Raw genomic sequence first — 17,874 nt, forward strand, 5'->3', positions numbered from 1 at the left:
ACTGCAAGACTCCATTAAGTGCTGGTACAGAATACAAAGAACAGTTAACTTTTTTTTTTTTTTAATTTTTTATTGTTATGTTAATCCCCATACATCATTAGTTTTAGATATAGTGTTCCATGATTCATTGTTTGTGCATAACACCCAGTGCTCCATGCAGAACGTGCCCTCCTCAATACCCATCACCAGGCTAACCCATCCTCCCAACCCCCTCCCCTCTAGAACCCTCAGTTTGTTTTTCAGAGTCCATTGTCTCTCATGGTTCTTCTCCCCCTCTGATTTCCCCCCCTTCATTCTTCCCATCCTGCTACATTCTTCTTTTTTTCTTTCTTAACATATATTAACAGTTAACTTTCTATTACCAATCATCTACTGAGGGGATGACAAAGTATAAGACACTCCTGCCTGCCTTCACAGACATCCCTATAGTGAAATTATCCTTTATAAATTTGAGTTTACCAAAAAATTCTATTTCTTCTTTAATCTTAACTAAACCTGTAAAATGGGTTAAATATTTCCTAAATTGAGGTTCAGACAAGTTTATAACTTACCCGGTCATTGAGCCATTCAGTAGGAGACACCCCCAACCCCTCTGATTTCTAATCTTGGCATTTTCCATCAAGGTAGAGAGCGGAATGAAAACACTCGGGTCATGTAAAAGGAATGACAAAGCAGGTCAGGGTGCCAACTCCAATAGAGATGCAATGGGGAGAATTAAATCTGAATGGGGGAGGGGGCGGTGGTAATCAGTGAAAGCTACAGGAAGAAATTGCCCGGTCTCTGAGCATGACTAATATTTGGTAGGCAGAAACACAGAGGGTGGGAGATGGCATGTCAAGTTGAAGGAATGGCATGAGCAAAATCATGGAAGTATAAGTATAATGCAAGTCTGGGGAGCTACGAGTAGTCTCAAACATTAGAAGGATGTGGTGGATAGCCCAAAAAGTTGGGGACCAGACTGTGGATGGCAATGCATGCCATGCTCAGGAATTTATCTGGAGGCTATGGAAAGCCACTGAACTTTTCTTAAGGAGGGTAACCCTGACTATATGTAACAGGGTCAGTGCTAGGAGCATATATATATGAAGAACAAAATATCATCTCTGCTCTCAAGAATCTTAGAACTATTTACTTACTCATCTCCCATAAGCAATTATTCTGAACCTCCTTCTCGCTCAGGAGCAAAAAGTTATCACATCCTCACTTGAGCTAAGCCATCACCTCATTTTGGAGAATAGAGTACCTCACTGCATTTCTTTTCCAAATCAAATGATTTCCATAAATTCCAATCTTGGAAGGAAGGAAGTATCAGAGGCATTTTCTCTATGCTTTTTCCATTTGGGGCTTTATGAGCTAGCCTGTCAATTAATCCTCACCATACACGTTTGCAGTTGGAAAACAATCACAATACAGAAACCCTGGGCTGCTATTCACTCCTCTGTACAAACTTTCCGCCTCAGCAATACGAGCTGCAGAGGCTGCCTCACCACTATTATTCATAACCAAGTAACTTGTCTAACAGATTCTGGGAAAGCTTTTGTATGAACAATACTATTGTTTTTAAGTGGGGATGGGATAAACACTTGTATTCCAAATCTAATTGTTTTCTCTTGTGCTCAAAAAGTAAACCTACTTTTATATCTTGGCAACTGTTAACGCTCCATTTTAGCAAAAATTGTTTTCCATTTTCCCACCATAGTACAGAGAAAATATTGACACTAGAGATATGAAATACACAGTGAGAATACACTAGAGATATGAAACTGTGGGGTTTTTCCTGCCCCAACATTGAGAGTGTGATTTATTTTATTCAACTCTTGGGATTAGGCTCAATTGAATAAAACAGAAGTCCTCAGAAGGTACCTGGCTAGATCAGAAAAGACAGAATCAAAAGTTAAAGGAGCCACGCACCTTCATTTATGGTAATGGCTCTAATTTAATAGGGCAAAAAATTTTAAAGTTAGAACATTTTTCTTCATCCTCACAAAGTGTAGGAAAGGGAAATTTTAAGAGATTCATGTATAATTTCACCATCTATAACAATTAACTCATTTAAAAGGACCTGCATTTCAAGGCGGGCACATAATTTATCAGCACATACACATTACTCAAAGCTAGGGGAATTCGATGCAATTTATTTCTCCAATAAAACCTCTTCAAACTAATCTGTGTATTTGCAGGATATCCAGATGGAACTGCCCAAGAGGGAGTTGGAAATAGAGGTTCAGAAAACAAGTTCTGAACTTTGAGTTTCAAGTATATTAGAGATGACTAAAGACATAGATCAGTGGTTCTCAAACTTGAGCATCTCAGTCACCCAGAGAGGTTGTAGAGTGCTGGGCTCACGCCCAAAATTTGATTTAGTGGGCCCACATTTTTAGCAAGTTCTCCAAAAATGTTGTCAGGTGGGGAACCATACTTGAGAACCACTGGAGCCCACAGTGGAGCCTGACCTCACTGCCGAGGCCTAAGCCAAAACCAAGTTGGATTGAGCCCCCCAGGAACCCCCAAAACCAAAAATGTTTTATGTACATTCATGGTACCACTATTGCCATTATAGCGATTAGAAAACTGCCACTGTACATCAGATGTTAGAGTTCACATTTTCTGATGATCTGCCCTAAGAACTCCCCTAAACCAGTTCTATTTGCAGCCCTTCCTTTTCTTAATATTCACCTTCACCAGCCCCCCTAAACTGAGAGAGCTGATCCTCTGCCATGTCTTTTGTCACAATTATGTCATCTGGTGGTCATGGGAATATGGAGTCATAGGCCCTATGTGCATAAAGGACCTCTGGAAATCATTTGGTCTAATCTAGGGGCAACAGAAAGTAAGGTTAATACAAACTGCCGGAAAATGAACAAAGTCTGAGGTTCCCCAATCTTTCCACATCATATGGGAGACTTAATAATCCCAATTACTCATGAACAAAATTGTTATGAGCCCTCTAAAATCCAAAACATTCTAGTTTGGTGAAGTCCATAGGAAAACAAGATTAAACACACAGAAACTAGAAAATGTCTGCTCAGGGTGCCTGGGTGGCTCAGTTGGTTAAGTGGCTGTCGTTAGGTCAGGTCATGATCCCAGCATCAGGCTCTGCAGGGAGCCTGCTTCTCCCTCTCCTCCCAGCTTGTGCTTTATCTCTCAAATAAATGAATAAAGTCTTAAAAAAAAAAAAAAGTTGGGGGGGAGGGGAGTGCTTTCCTCAATTCAAAGAACATTTATGAAATGTTTATTATGTGCTAGGACCTAGGACAGCAAAGTTTACTAACAGTCTTTAACCTCAGGTCTATTGGAGGAGATTAATTTTTTTTTTTTAAAGATTTTATTTATTTGACAGAGAGAGACACAGCGAGGGAACACAAGCAGGGGGAGAGGGAGAAGCAGGCTTCCTGCAGAGCAGGGAGCCTGATGCGGGGCTTGATCACAGGACCCCAAGATCATGACCTGAGCCGAAGGCAGATGCCCAACGACTGAGCCACCCAGGCACCCCGGGAAGATTAAATTTTTAAAAATTATAAACACTGTAAGAAAGCAAACACACCTGTAGTGAGAACAGGTGTAAGGGACTTTACTCTATCATCCCAAACCAGAAATAATTTCTCTTCTCTGATTCCAAGCACTTTCATTTCTCTCCTTGAAATACTTTTATCAGGGAAGGTTCACCTATGACACTCAAGGTGAAAAAAGGACAATCAGGAATTCACCAACTTAAAGTGTAGGTATTTCAGGCAAAGACAAGTACAAAGGAACTGGGGCAAGAAGGAGCAATTCCAATACATTTTTCCTAAGAGCCAGAGCACCATACAAGAAAACCATAACAGGAAATGACAGGGAAAACAATTTTTTGGTAGGAACCAGACAGAGTGCTTTAAACCATCTGTTTTTAAATAGTAGCCTTCAAAGGCAAGTTCTTTATCCTTAAAACACAGCTATTTAAGACAGGATACAATTACAAGAACTCAACTTTCACTGAGCTTAAATGCAATGCGACAGGTAACCTTTCACATATTTTTTTAAAATTCTTTTTTCTTAGGGATTTGGAGGGACTATTTTCCAACTATAAATATTTTTAAAGTAGTATCTGGCAGTTTCCTAACCAATTGAGTATATCGTTCTGCAATAAACCACCTCACATCTTCCAGCAAGACAAAAGCCACTAAGTTTGAATAAAGACATCACCCAATGAATTAGGACACAAAGTTTGCTTTAAATATTTTTTTGGGGGAAAGGACACCAACTTCTACTCAATTGAGAGAAACATTTTTACAGTCTTGAGGTCTTTTATTTTCTTTACATTTATCATGCCATGAATTCATAGGGAATGGGTTCCAGCAGTTCGGGCTCCTTTCCATTAGTTCTCACAAAGTGTGCTTCTCTGGGTGGGGCAGGCTATTAAAAAAAAAAACCAAGAACAGTAATCAATTTCAAAGTGTTCTCAGGAACAAATAACATACTCAAATTCATTAACTTTCATATAAAAGAAAATTACCACTAAGCAAGTTTTAAAATTCCCAAGATCAATACCAAGAAATCATCTGTCAAGCACTCACCTGGCGCTTCAGTTGAACCCAAGTACCTTTCTCTTTGGCTTCCTTCTTTTTCTGATCATTTTCCTTCACACGCTTCAGGAAGCTGTCTCGGCTCTTTGAGTGTTTAATATGCTCAATGCGTACATTAATTCTCTTGGCAAGAATCTTGCCCCTGGGGAGAATCAACATTACTATAAACGCTTCAGCAAAAATGTAACCAAGTCCAATTTTATTTGGCAGTTTCATTTATTAAACAAACCACAAACCTTTTACCAACAGATAGCATTACTCAGCAAGGCGATGGCTAATTTACAATCATTAATTGTACTGTAAGAGGCCTTGAAGCAAACATCTCCACTTTTTTTTTTTTTTTTTAAGATTTATTCACTGGGGTGCTTAGGTGGCTCAGTCAGTGGAGCCTTCCACCCTTTGGTTTAGGCTCAGGTCACAATCCTAGGGTCATGGGATTGAGCCCTGTGTCGGGATCTGCACTCAGCAGGGTGTCTATTGGAGATTCTCTCTCTCTCTCCTCTCCCTCTGCCCCTCCCCATGCTCATGTTCTCTCTCTAAAAATAAGTAAAAGATTTATTTATTTATTTTAGGGGGGTAGAAGGAGAGGGAGTCTTAAGCAGACTCCATGCTGAGCATGGGGCCTGACGTGGGGCTCGAGAGCCCACAACCCAAGCCAAAATCAAGAGATGCTTCACCAATTGCACTACCCATACGCCCCCAAACATCTCCACTTCTAAGCTTTCTTTTGATGAGGTGACAGACCTTGAAATACTATATAACCAAAACCAAATCACTAACTCAATTTATTACTTACTATTCTTTTTTATACTCTGAAAACTAGAACTGCTTAACACCAAACCCTAATAAAACTTTCCATTAAGTCTAGTTCAATTTGTTTCCTCTGACAGGATACAAGGCAAACACCCAGTTTGCTTGAGTTTTAAAAGGATATTTCCTTTGCCCCACTTGAATGACCAATAAAGACATAAGTCCAATTGGCAAAGTGAAAAGGGGGTATGGGGTATGAAGGAATACTGATCAGCTAAAAAGAACCCTGACTAAAAAGAACCCTGACATTACTTACTTAACTTGTTTGTTTACAACAATGCCAACAGCATGCTGAGTAACATTGTAGACTCTTCCAGTTTTGCCATGGTAACATTTGTGGGGCATTCCTTTTTGAACAGTGCCCATTCCCTGTTAAGAAAGGAGATGAAAGTTATGTCAGCATTTCCCCTTCCTTTTACATCCTGACTCTTATTAAAGTAACTAAGATACTCTAAAATTTTTTTCTTTTAAATGGCAACTCAAGAGCTTTCAGAGCCGGTGAAATGTGTTTTTCACATTGCTTTAAGCAATCAAAAAGACAATCATCATTAAGCTCCAGAGTACCAGGATACATTTAAATATTGGTCACAAAACAAAACTGTCACTTGTTTTTACAAAAGTAACAATCTCTATCACCATCAACAATTAAATTTTGCACTAAGGTATTATTCCTTTCTACCTCCACAAATTCACAACCTGTTAACAAGTAACGAGAAAATTCTTAGACTCAGGAATAGCACTTTAAAACTGGTTTCTGAGTTAAATAGCCATTCTACACTTACCAGCTCTTATTCAGACCAAAGATTTTTCCCTATTCAGGAGAATAAAAAGCCAACAGATGCAACATACACTAGTATCTGAATTCCAAATTAAACTTTTCTACCTTCTAATATTCTGTAGGTTATTTACCCAATTGTAGAATTTACCTTGATGTCCACAATATCACCTTTTTTATAGATTCGCATGTATGTGGCCAAAGGAACAACTCCTGCACCCAAAAAAATGAGTATAGTCAGTATCAAGATTAAAAAGTCTAGAGTATAAAAGAAACATGCAAGCTTATTAGCTTTCAACACTCTATTTTTGACAGTTGTATTTTTAAATCTTATTTATAAGAAACTACTATATGAAATTTATGCTTTTATTACAAAAACAAGTTAGGTAGATGTTGGTTAATTAATGCCATTTAGTAAGAATGCATTGTATGAAGGTATGCTATGTTTGCTCTCTAGAGGGTAAATCTACTTACCATGTTTTCTAAAAGGTCTAGAGAACATATAGCGGGTGCCTCTCCTCTTTCCCTTTGTGTTGGTCATTTTGGCGAATTACTGAAAACAGAAAGTATAAAACAGTTAAATGCAAATGCAAAATTGACATTTGTCTTTTTAAACAAAAACCAATCAAACAACCCTGTAAATGTCAAACACTTGCATTACAGGAGCTACAGAATTAAGAAATGTAAGCTGATTCACCAATCCATATTTCTCATAAACGGTAAAAACCCATCATTTTGGCATGTAAGATTTTTGCCGAAACTGCCTAAGCGTTGTTAACGTTAAAGCTACTAAGTAGCAGGATTTTATTTTAAACCCACACCAGTACTTTCCCTGTTAGAACATAAAAACACAACAAAACTTCTAAAACCACGCTGTCTGTAGTAGAACCCAGCCCAGAATGCCAAAGGCACTGGGATTAACTAATTTGTTGGTAATTTATTTGTTGTTGGAGAACAAGACAACTCAGCCCAGGATTTTTACATGGTGATTAAACCCCTTCTCTTATTGGTGTTATTTTTTGTGACAGTGTATCTTATACAGCATCTGCCATGAATTTCCAAATCACTTCATACTTCTGATTACTCCATCATTTACTAATAAACGTATGTAGAGTTGAAGGGTTTTGAAAAACACAGGCTTTATAACTACTGACCTAATCTGACTTAGGTTCTGCCACTTGCTTCCTGAGAAATTTATATTTAAATTCTGATCCTCATCTGCGAAATGGGGTTAATACTCTTACAATTAACTGAGGTAATGTCTACAAAGCATTCAGCAAGTTCTAGCCTATGGCTTAGTAAGTGGTAATCAATTTATCATTATCTAAGAATTCACAGATAGGCATTTCAAATCAAGTATTTCACTGTTTCCCAAAAGGTTAAAACAATGGTTTTTATTGCTTTAGGTCATTCGAGGGCAGAACTATCATTGCTGAGAATTACTCCTACCACAAAGCAGATATGTTAAGTCAGGCTTAACCTGATGGGACTGTAACATAAATCAGTCTCTTATTAACATTCCTTTTTTTCTTATTTTACGATTTATTTGAGAGAGAATGAGAGAGAGCACACAAGCAGGGGGATCAGCAGACGCCCCACGGAGCAGGGAGCCCGACGCGGGGCTCGATCCCAGAACCCTGGGATCATGACCTGAGCCCGACTGAGCCACCCCGGTGCCCTCTTATTAACACTTCTTAAAGAAAAGTGACTCCAAAGTACCTTATTCATTAACCTGGGAGGTATGGAGACACAATGTTTCACCTAACCCACCAAAACCAAATCATTGTTACAACAAATGCATCCGTTACTTTTTAAAAAGGCAACTAAGCATCTATTAAGTGCCAGATATTCTGCTTTAATCCTCAAATTCTCTACATTTGTGTCAACTCATACCCAAGTGTCAAGTTCACAAACAACAGATAGTCTGCAGGCCCAAATCACTTTATGGAGTCACTAAGTGGCAGATTCAGTAATGGAAAGTAATTTGACTCCAGTGTCCGTTGTCTTTCCACCAGATCCATTCTCCCCAGAAAGAAATCTATCTTACATCACGAACCAACACACGCTTTAAAAAAATAATAACAAGTAGGAAACAGTGATGCTTTAGATTATTTAACAGTACCAAACAGGACCCACTATAAAACGGAACCTACAGTTTGCTCAACTCTGGTAACTAACATTTACAAACTAGATGAAAAGACGAAAGAAAAAAAGGATGAAAAAAAGAAAAGTAAGATTAAGTGGTAATTCAATGACTTTCCCCCTAAGATTCCAAATGAGACACTTAACTATTCACATGCTGCCCCAGCGTTAACAAAACAATACTTGTGGCAACCTGAAAGCACTTTCCGTTTGTCCAAATGCGATTTGGGGCCCCAATTTAAAACAACCGGATTAATTTCACGCACTAAAGCCGAGCGGTCTACAGGTCCTATCATGCAAGGCATCCACTGTTCTCGGACCGCAAACCCAGGTTTTCACACACAACTAGGCCTCACCGGAAGTTAAAGCACATGCCTTTAAACCCGTAAACCCATTCCTACTACCCCTAAGCCCCTATCCCACAGCATCACAGGTTTAGGCTTCACATTTGTGGCAAAAACGCCACACTGAAGAGTTCGAAAGGCACTGGGCCACGCGGCCGCACAAAACCTGTCCGAAGGCCCAGAATACCGAGGCTGAAGCCGTGGGGACACAGGAAAAACAAATTCTTTCCCAGACTGACCCGAACTGCCTCACCCCAGGGACTCGGCTTCGCTTTTCTCGAGTCTCTCCCCACACAGGGCCGCGGCCTTGCCGTCTGGTCCTCAGCCCCCGGCCCGGCGCACGCCGCTCCTGGTCTGGGACGAACATAACTCCACCACCCAGGTCAGTGGGCCCAGGACAAACTAGACGGTCTCTCAAGGACCTCAGTGCACTGCCGCTGTGGTCACAAGTTCACAACTCGAGTCCGTGAGACACGCGGCACCGGGAGCCACGCGCAGGCCCTACCTGGAAGATGGCGGTTCCGGCCGAAAAGAAGGAGGCGGGGCCGCAGCGCGCGCCTTACAAGGGCCTACGGGCTGCCCACAGCACTGCCTGAAAGAAATGCCAGCCGAAAGCAACTCTTCTGGGGAAGGGGATCTTCTCAGAGAACAAGGGGAGCCTGGCAGAATATTTTTCTTTCTTGTGAAAAAGAGGCAATAGACCAACACAAGCTGACACTTGGATCTTTCCGGACAGCCCGGAAAGGGGCCTTCAGGGGCGTCAATCACGACGCCGGTGACCCAAGCGTGCGGACATTTGCCTTTGCGTCGAGCTTACGCCGGAAGCGCGCGTGTGTCGGCGTCTCCGGGCGCCGCGGAGAGGGTGGTATAACGGCGTCTAAGCCTTTTGTGGGGCTCGTTAACAGCTCTGTGTTTGCAGAAATGATTACGTGGGCGCAGAAGACAAATTGTAATAAGGCAAACATATTATCCAGTTTGTATGTCTTTCAAGAGTTTTTTTTGCTCTATGAGTCAAGATATACCACACTCTTGCTGGCGTGTGCGTGTTAAACATGCATTTTGAAAGCAATTTGACAAAGTAAAACTGCAAATTTTCAAATACTGTACCCTAGTATTTTGCTCCTAAGTATATATCTTGTAGGAACGTTGACATGTAAATCAGGACATAAAAGCAAAAAATTAGCAACATCCGCCGAAGAGAGTACATTCATTAATGGGATGCTCATATGATGGAATATGCCAGTAAATCAATACTAGACCCAGAAATATGAGACGAAAAGAGGAGGATGTGGAACGTATAGTATGACGATCTACATAGAATCTGAAAACATGTAAAACAGTACCGTATGTTGCTTAGCTACATATGCATACGTAATGGAAGTAGTCAAGAAATAAAAGGGAAAAAAATCGCATTTAGAAATCTATTTCACGTCCAGTAGGGAAGGAACCATGAACTAATATAAGAGGTTTTTACTATCTCGACTATTACTGAAAATATAGGTAGCCATTGTTTTATTTGTTACACTTTTTGATATATATTATTTTAATAGCGTGTTTTTTAGAGTAGTGTTAGATTTATTTTAAAACATTTTTGAGAAAATAGTGCAAAGAATTTCTGTATACCTGGTACCCAGTTTCCCCTATTAACATTTTACATTGGTATGATGTATTTGTTACAATTAGTGGACCAATTTTGTACATTATTGGTAACTAAAATCCATTGTTTATTCAGACTTCCTTAATTTTACCTAATATTCTTTTTCTGTTAGGATTCCATCCAGGATACCACATTATATGTAATTATCATGTCTCCTTATGCTGTGGCACTTTCTCAGACTGTCCTTGTTTTTGATGAACTTGACAGTTTGAGGAGTACTGGTCAGCTATTTCGTAGAATGTCCCAATACTGGAATTTGTCTGATGCTTTTCTCATTGTATTATTTTTATGATGTATTTTCTAAAAGTCAGCTAAACAACAAAAATCTTAACCTGTTTGAATTTAAATAACGTTATCCCATTGATTTTTTGCGTTTATTTGACTTACTCTCCGATGCATCTGGAATTTGTAATTTCTAAAAACTGCATAGGCTCCAAAGTTTTGATTTTTATACATTCTGTGACTGTAATCTTTAGCCTTGAGCTCACTTGCTCAAGAACTTGAGGAATCAGGAGCCAGTCTTCATCGATTCCTTTAATACATTGACTCCTTTTTTTTTTTTTTTTAAGATCTTATTTATTTATTTGACAGAGACACAGCGAGAGAGGGAACACAAGCAGGGAGAGTGGGAGAGGGAGAAGCAGGCTTTCCGCTGAGCAGAGAGCCCGATGCGGGACTCGATCCCAGGACCCTGGGATCATGACCTGAGCTGAAAGCAGACGCTTAATGACTGAGCTACCCAGGCGCCCCTAATACATTGACTCCTCCACCTTAACTGTAACCACTAATTCCCTTTAGCTTCTATATTCTTTTTTATCCAACTTAATTTTTAGTAGTTCATCATTACAGTCACTCCATCTCAACCAACTCAAGTCAGTCTTCCATATCACTCTCCTAACAAATGTACAACCTTGGATAAATGCAACCTCTGTTTTCTTCAACACGTAGAGAATTTTTAAAATTATGATATGTCATGTAAAAAATCAAGATTTCTGGCTCCTCTTTGAAAAATCAGAGGATGTGGCAACATAGGATTGACAGTTTGGGTGGTAGCAATCCAGTGGCCACCCCATTTAGACTGGATATATATTCTTGAGTTTCATGTCCACTGAGCCTGCTTCAGTTGTTTACTTGTCTTGCCCCTGCCAGCATTTGAGCTTTTAGCCCCTGCCATACATTCAAGATCAACAATTCTCAAGTGGTGCCTAACAGCCCCATGCAGTTCCAGAGTTAGTTTACACACCTACTCTCTGTAAAGGTTATCTCACATTTTTTCTTCGATAACCAAATCTTCCATCCCTTTTCTTCACCTTTCTTTAGCTGATAATTGCTTTGTTTTTATCAGTGTACAAACATGTTTTGGTCTTTCCAACCAAAACCCACAACCCTCTCCTTCCACCTTCCTGGCCCTGCTTGACTGCATCTTTTCCTCCTACACTGCTCCATACTTTCTTCCATCAAGGTTTTTAAAAAAAGAATCATTTGAAATTACTGTTTTTGTACATCAAAAACTGTCCGATGTCAGCAAGGTCATATGGTTTAACCTAATACATGAACGTTACTATCTCTTATCTCCCATTCTGTTTTCAGTTTAATCTGACTTCTGCCCTAGTCATGCCACTAAAGCTGCTTCCATGTTACCAAATCCAAAAGATATTCTCTGTTCATGTCTTTCTTCACCTCCCAGAAGCTTTGGCCATTCCCTTCTTGAAACAGTATCCTTTCTGACCACTCCACAGCCTATTTTGCTGGTTTTCTTTATTTTTCCTGTCCTCTAAAATAATAGAGTACCTCAGGACTTGGAATTAGTTTCCCTGCTCTTCTCTTTCTCCATTCTCTTCTTGGGGAATTCTATGTATACCTATAACTTTAAATTTCATCTCTATCCTGCTTACTGCCAGATTTATTTTTTAAATTCGGGACTCTTCTCAAAACTATTCAGGGTAACATCTATTCTTGGATACCTTCGGTATCTCGAAGTTAATGTGTCCACAATAAAACTTATTATTTCCACCCCCAAACCGGTTTTCAGTCCAATATTTCCCATGTCAGTAAATAACATAAACCAGAAGGCTTGGTTTCATTTTTAAGTTTTCCTTTCCCCCCACCATATCCAATCCATCAGCAAATTTTGTCCCAGATGGCCTGCCTCTTCCCATCTCTACCGCCACCACTAAAATCTCTCGCCCGAACTAGCAACGGACCCGTTAAGGTCACTTTTTTCTCTCTTGCTTCTGCTCTGTCCATTTTCTTTTCTTTTTTTAAGATTTTTTATTTATTTAATTGACAGAGAGAGAGAGAGAGAGACACAGTGAGACGCAGCGAGAGAGGGAACACAAGCAGAGGGAGTGGGAGAGGGAGAAGCAGGCTTCCTACCGAGCAGGGAGCCCGATGCGGGGCTCAATCCCAGGACCCTGGGATCTTGACCTGAGAGGAAGGCAGTCACTTAACCAATTGAGCCACCCAGGTGCCCCTGCTCTGTCCATTTTCTACATAGTAGCCAGAATGATCTTTCAGGGATGTAAATCTGATTGTATCATGACTTTGCTTAAAGTCCTTTCCTGGTTTGCAAGGTCCTGCGTAAACCAGTTCTTGGTTATCTTAGGTTCACTTGGTTCCCGACCCAGTTCATTGTAGCTCCCACTGCCTTCTGTAGTTCCCTGACCCAGGCCAGGTCTTTCTAGCCTCAGGGGCTTTATGCATGCTCTTCCCTTTGCCTTTCAGATGGCTCATTGTTTCTCATCTTTTTGTTTCCTGAACATTAACATACTACGTTGCTTTATATATCTACCTAGTTAGGAATTTAGAAAGATGTTTAAGTTATAAAGCAAATCCAAATGTCTGTGACCAAAATATTTGCAATTATATTTTAGGTAACCTTAAAAAATCTTTGTCATAGGAAAAATTTAATTCTAAGTCAGTAGTTCTGTTTTTTAGCATATTCTGTTATTTACCCCACTCATCAGTTGGTCCAGGCTAAGTGTAACCAAAATCATATTACTTTTAGCCTAAGAAAATAATAATTAAAATAAAAATAATAGTACAATAAATCCAAAATTAAATGTGTTCTTGCTGTGACCCACTATTTTAGGCATTGTACATTGTTCTTGACTTAATTGAATAATAAGTAAATAATTGAACCCCAGTATGATGTGTGTATATGTGTGTATGCATACTTATACGTGGACACGTGTATGTATGTGTATATACATGACAGAGAGACTGAGATAGATTTTAATTGTATACACTAAAATGTACAGATCCTAACTGTACAAGTGGATGACTTTGTACTAACTTTTATAACCTTGTAACCAGTATTTCCAACAAAGGTACAGGGCATTGCCATCCTTGTGGAATACTCCCTGATGCTCCTTTCCAGCCAGTCCCTCACCAGAACCATCCAATATTCTGATTTCTATAATTACAGATTAGTTTTGCCTATTCTTAAATTTCATATAAATGGTGCCATACATTGTGTACTCTTGTTTGGCTGTTTTTGTTCAGCTTGTTTTTGAGATTCCATCATATCATATGTACCAATAGTTCAATTCCTTTTTTTTTTTTAATATTTTATTTATTTATTTGACAGAGAGAGACACAGCCAGAGTGGGAACACAAGCAGAGGGAGTGGGGGAGTAAGAAGCAGACCTCCTGCTGAGCAGGGAGCCCGATGTGGGGCTTGATCCCAGGACCCTGGGACCATGACCTGAGCCAAAGGCAGACGCTTAACGACTGAGCCACCCAGGTGCCCCTCAATTCCTTTTTTAATACTAAATAGTATTCCACTATGTGAATATACTGCAAATTATTTATACATTCTTCTCTTGATAGAAATTGGGTTGTTTGAAATTTTTTGATACTGTGAATAAAACTGTCATAAACATTTTGTGAATATGTTTTAATTTCTTTTGGTAAAATACCTGGATTGAACATTGCTTGACCATAAGGTAGGTGTGTGTCTAACTTCATAAAAAATTGCCAAATGGATTTTCAATGTGAACCCCCCCATTTTATTAGCATTTTCTTCTAAAGAGAGTGAGGCATTTATTTTTACTACAGGCTTTTAAAATAGGTTTGTGTCACTAGCTCTATCGTACACATCGGAAAACCATAGTGGTTTCCTGACTCTCTTATAGTCAATTTGTCTCCACTTTGAGATCATTAGTGTAAAGAGAAAAAGAAAAGCATTGAAACTTAAAAAAAAAAAGTGAAGTAAATTAAATGTGGAAAGAAGGAAAACTCAAAATTCATTTAATATTTATTAGCATCTAGATTATATCAGGTTACTACACTGAGTGATGAGACTATAAACATGAATAAAACATGACCCTCACCCTCAAGGACTCCACAAAGAGTTTGGTGGAAGAAAAAAGTGAGTGCATTCCAATATTCTAAGCGGTATAATAGAGGACACTGAACATGAACAGTATGGGCATTCCACGGATGATACCATGCACCTACATTAGAGGAAGGGAGTGGATGAGAGATGAACCCCTGGACAAAAAGGAAGCTTCCCAGAGAGGCTGGACTTGATGAGAGAGTAAAGCTTTGACCATAGAACAAGTAGTAAGAGTATTTTAGGCAGAGGGTATTTTAACTTCTGTAAAAGCACAGAGATGAATAACAATTTTAAAAACTCAGAGAAATGAAAGTCATCCAATAGCTTTAGAAAATAAGGTCAACAAATGAATAGGAATGTGACTTATTAAAATGAGAGAAATTAATACTTAGTACCAGGCTTGAATAAAGTACTAAACAAAACCCATAACTTTTGGTTATTAAGCTAGTCACATCTCTATTTCTATTTTCACATTTTCTCCTGTGAAGGGATTTTAATAAGGTATATGTTTTGTTTTATTTTGGTTTTCAGAGGACATTGGCAGTTTAACTCCAGCAGGACACATTTTCCAAGCTAGGAGGAAACCTGGATCTATCCTCTATGTGTGAGGCTCTAGTGGGGAACTCTGTATGAGTATCAATCAACTCCTTTTGATTTGCCCTTTGTCTTGGTAGACTGGTAGGAGAACAATTTCAAATGAGAAATGATTAGGAATTTCTAGTGTAGAAAGTATATAATGAGAATTCTTTTCTCCAGGGAAATGTCATTGTAATGATAAGTAATGGGGTCTGAAATACTATGAATAATTGAAAAACATATAGTGAAGAATAATTACATAAAATAGTCTTTTTTCCATTAAAATTTTCATTTGAGATCCTGAGAAGCTGGGGGCAGGGTAATGAGTAAGATAAAATCTATTTTTTAATCAAAGAGGCAAAGATTGCACTCTTCCACAATTTGATTTTCTGCCTGAAAATAGTGAAGCATAAACAGGTTTGTGACCATGTGAGTGGACGTTCAGATTGAATCTCAGCCCTCTAAACAGTGTCCTCATTGTCTGCATCCAGATTTTTCTGTTCCCAAATCCTGCTTTTTCTTCCAGCTTCTAAAATACCTTCAACTATCTTAGTTGTTAAGACCAGTGCAACATGAGGAAGAACCTAGTCAAATATCAGAAGTGTTCAGACAGAAAAAGTGTTGCAGTGAGGGTTGGGGAAGCCATTGCAGTGCTTTATGGAAGCCCAATTATGTTTAGACTGTGAAGCACAATTTGGAAAAGTGGAAACAGATACTGTGTAGAGTTCTGTGGTAGGTAGGAAACATCTAGTGGACTGTTGAACTTGTAGTAAATTCAGGGAGACTCATCAGTTGGGGTCAACAATCCTTACTCTGAATGATTATGTTTGTTTTTTCTAGGTAATTTCATCACTTGGAGCTGCTGCATCTCTTCTGGCAAACTTACATTTTGTATTTGTAACGAAGGAGGAGGTTCATGCTCTGTTCGTTCCCACACGCATGCTTCATCATAATTTAGAGATGAAGGCTGACAAATAAATTTCATATCTGTTGTTAGCTCTGATTGACTTATTGATTGATTATGGCTACCTGGACCTAGTTGAGACGTTTCTGAGGCCAATTCCAGGCTTACTGAAAAGTAAAGATGATTAATGTCCAATGGAGGCTCATTGGAGAAAAAGTCCTCTTATGCCATATTCTTGTCACCTGTGGCTTAGATAACTGGTAGAAAGAGAAGTAGTTTCACTGGCGGAGTCAGAGGCCAGCCCAGACATGGAAACAGGCTAGAAGATAGTGTGGGGACATGGCTTATCATGGAGGAGGGGTGGGTACTTTGCAAGAGGGTCCCTAAATCAAAGCTAGAAAGAAGATATCTTTTTCCACTATGGGGGAGTGGGGACATGAGTTTTGGAGTCAGACAGACTAGGTTCTATATTCTATCACTTCCTAAAGTCTGTTTCTTTGTCCTTAAAGTGGAAGCACAGATACTTGTTTAGGAGGAGCTTGTATTTATAATCCCACATGAGATAATAAATGTAGAACATCTTTTCCATTTTGTAACAAAGCATCTCATCTCCCTTGCTCTCCTTTATAGCTTCTCATAGTCCAAGTGTTCTCAGAGTCTGGGTCTATGGACCCCTGGGTGTTTCTGAGACCTTTGCAAGGCATGTGTGAGGTCAAAATTACTTTCATAATAGTGTTGAGACATTATTTGCTTTTTAAACTGCACTGACATTTCTCTGATGATGCAAAAGCAATAATGGGAAAAACAGCCTAGAGCTTTACCATGAATCAAGGCTGTGGCACTGGTCACTATTGTACTTTTCACCACCATGCACTCTTAGGGTCAAAAAAAAAAAAAAAAAAAAAGCCAGTTCACTTAATAATATGCTTGATCAGGGCGGTAAAAATCATTAATTTTATTTGATCTCCATCCCTGAGTACACATCTTTTTAATAAATTGTCATAAAATGGGAACCATGCAAAAGACACTAGTGCTATATGACCAGTACAGTAATTGTCTGGAGGAAAAGCACCTGCTCTGCTGTTTGAGTTGAAAGCTGAACTAACCACCACTTTTTCCCATTGAACACTATTTTTACTTGCAAGAACAACAGACAAATTATGGCAAGTCGGAGTTGCATATTTGGCTGACATTTTCCGATAAATGAACTTAACCGGACTATTGCTGCTTCAAGGGAAACAACTGACAATGGTGCCAATGAAAATTTGAGCTTTTACGGAGAAATTATAATTTTAGGAAACTTGTATCCACCACCGTGAGCCTGACAGTTTCCTACAACTCAGATAGTTTTCTGATTGATCATTGGCGATATGAACAAATATTTTGTTTTATATAATTAAATGTGTCAACATTTGGATTATCTGCCTGAGTGAGCCATACTTTCAGATGACCGATACATAATGTTACAAAGCAAGGAATGGGAAAAGATCATTTGAAGTGTAAGACAGACCAATAGATTTTAATGTCCCAGTATGAAAATGTCACCGATAGCATTTCAGATTTCACACTGCAACTACTCTTTTAAAAAATCTGCCACTTGTTGAGTGTTGGTGTAGCATCAAGTAAGATTAGCCACAGTTACCTGTAAAAGTTATGAAAATACTCCTCCCTTTTATAGTATACATGTGTGAGACTGGACTTTCTTCATGTACTTCAACCCAATGGCATATGGCAACAGATTCAATGCAGAAGCAAACAGGAGTGT

General features: G+C 39.1%; 1 protein-coding gene, 1 long non-coding RNA gene and 2 other non-coding genes across 5 annotated transcripts; 1 reads left to right on the top strand and 3 right to left on the bottom strand.

The window, feature by feature from the left end:
* Positions 1-4,190: 4,190 nt before the first annotated feature.
* Positions 4,191-9,281, bottom strand: RPL21 (ribosomal protein L21). Of its 2 annotated transcripts, none has more exons than XM_036077028.2 (6): positions 9,139-9,281; positions 6,622-6,700; positions 6,299-6,360; positions 5,629-5,741; positions 4,554-4,704; positions 4,191-4,392 (listed from the first exon to the last, which is right to left on the bottom strand). In XM_036077028.2, the coding sequence occupies exons 2-6, from the start codon at positions 6,686-6,688 to the stop codon at positions 4,303-4,305; spliced, it is 483 nt and encodes a 160-aa protein (XP_035932921.1). In that variant the 5' UTR covers positions 6,689-6,700; positions 9,139-9,281; the 3' UTR covers positions 4,191-4,302. The 2 variants fall into 2 exon arrangements, with proteins under 2 accessions (XP_035932921.1, XP_035932922.1); XM_036077029.2 differs by lacking the exon at positions 9,139-9,281 and adding an exon at positions 8,887-9,083.
* LOC118526103 (small nucleolar RNA SNORA27) lies at positions 5,435-5,561 on the bottom strand. Its single transcript, XR_004912471.1, has one exon. It is a non-coding gene; the product is annotated as a small nucleolar RNA SNORA27 (small nucleolar RNA).
* On the bottom strand, positions 5,857-5,927 carry LOC118526102 (small nucleolar RNA SNORD102). The gene has a single exon (XR_004912470.1). It is a non-coding gene; the product is annotated as a small nucleolar RNA SNORD102 (small nucleolar RNA).
* Positions 9,282-9,379: 98 nt separating the features above from the next.
* LOC144381592 (uncharacterized) lies at positions 9,380-16,201 on the top strand. The gene is made up of 3 exons (XR_013447038.1): positions 9,380-9,498; positions 13,884-14,035; positions 16,046-16,201. It is a non-coding gene; the product is annotated as an uncharacterized LOC144381592 (long non-coding RNA).
* Positions 16,202-17,874: the final 1,673 nt, after the last annotated feature.

The sequence above is a fragment of the Halichoerus grypus genome, chromosome 4 (assembly GCF_964656455.1).
Source record: "Halichoerus grypus chromosome 4, mHalGry1.hap1.1, whole genome shotgun sequence".
Lineage (NCBI taxonomy): Eukaryota > Metazoa > Chordata > Mammalia > Carnivora > Phocidae > Halichoerus > Halichoerus grypus.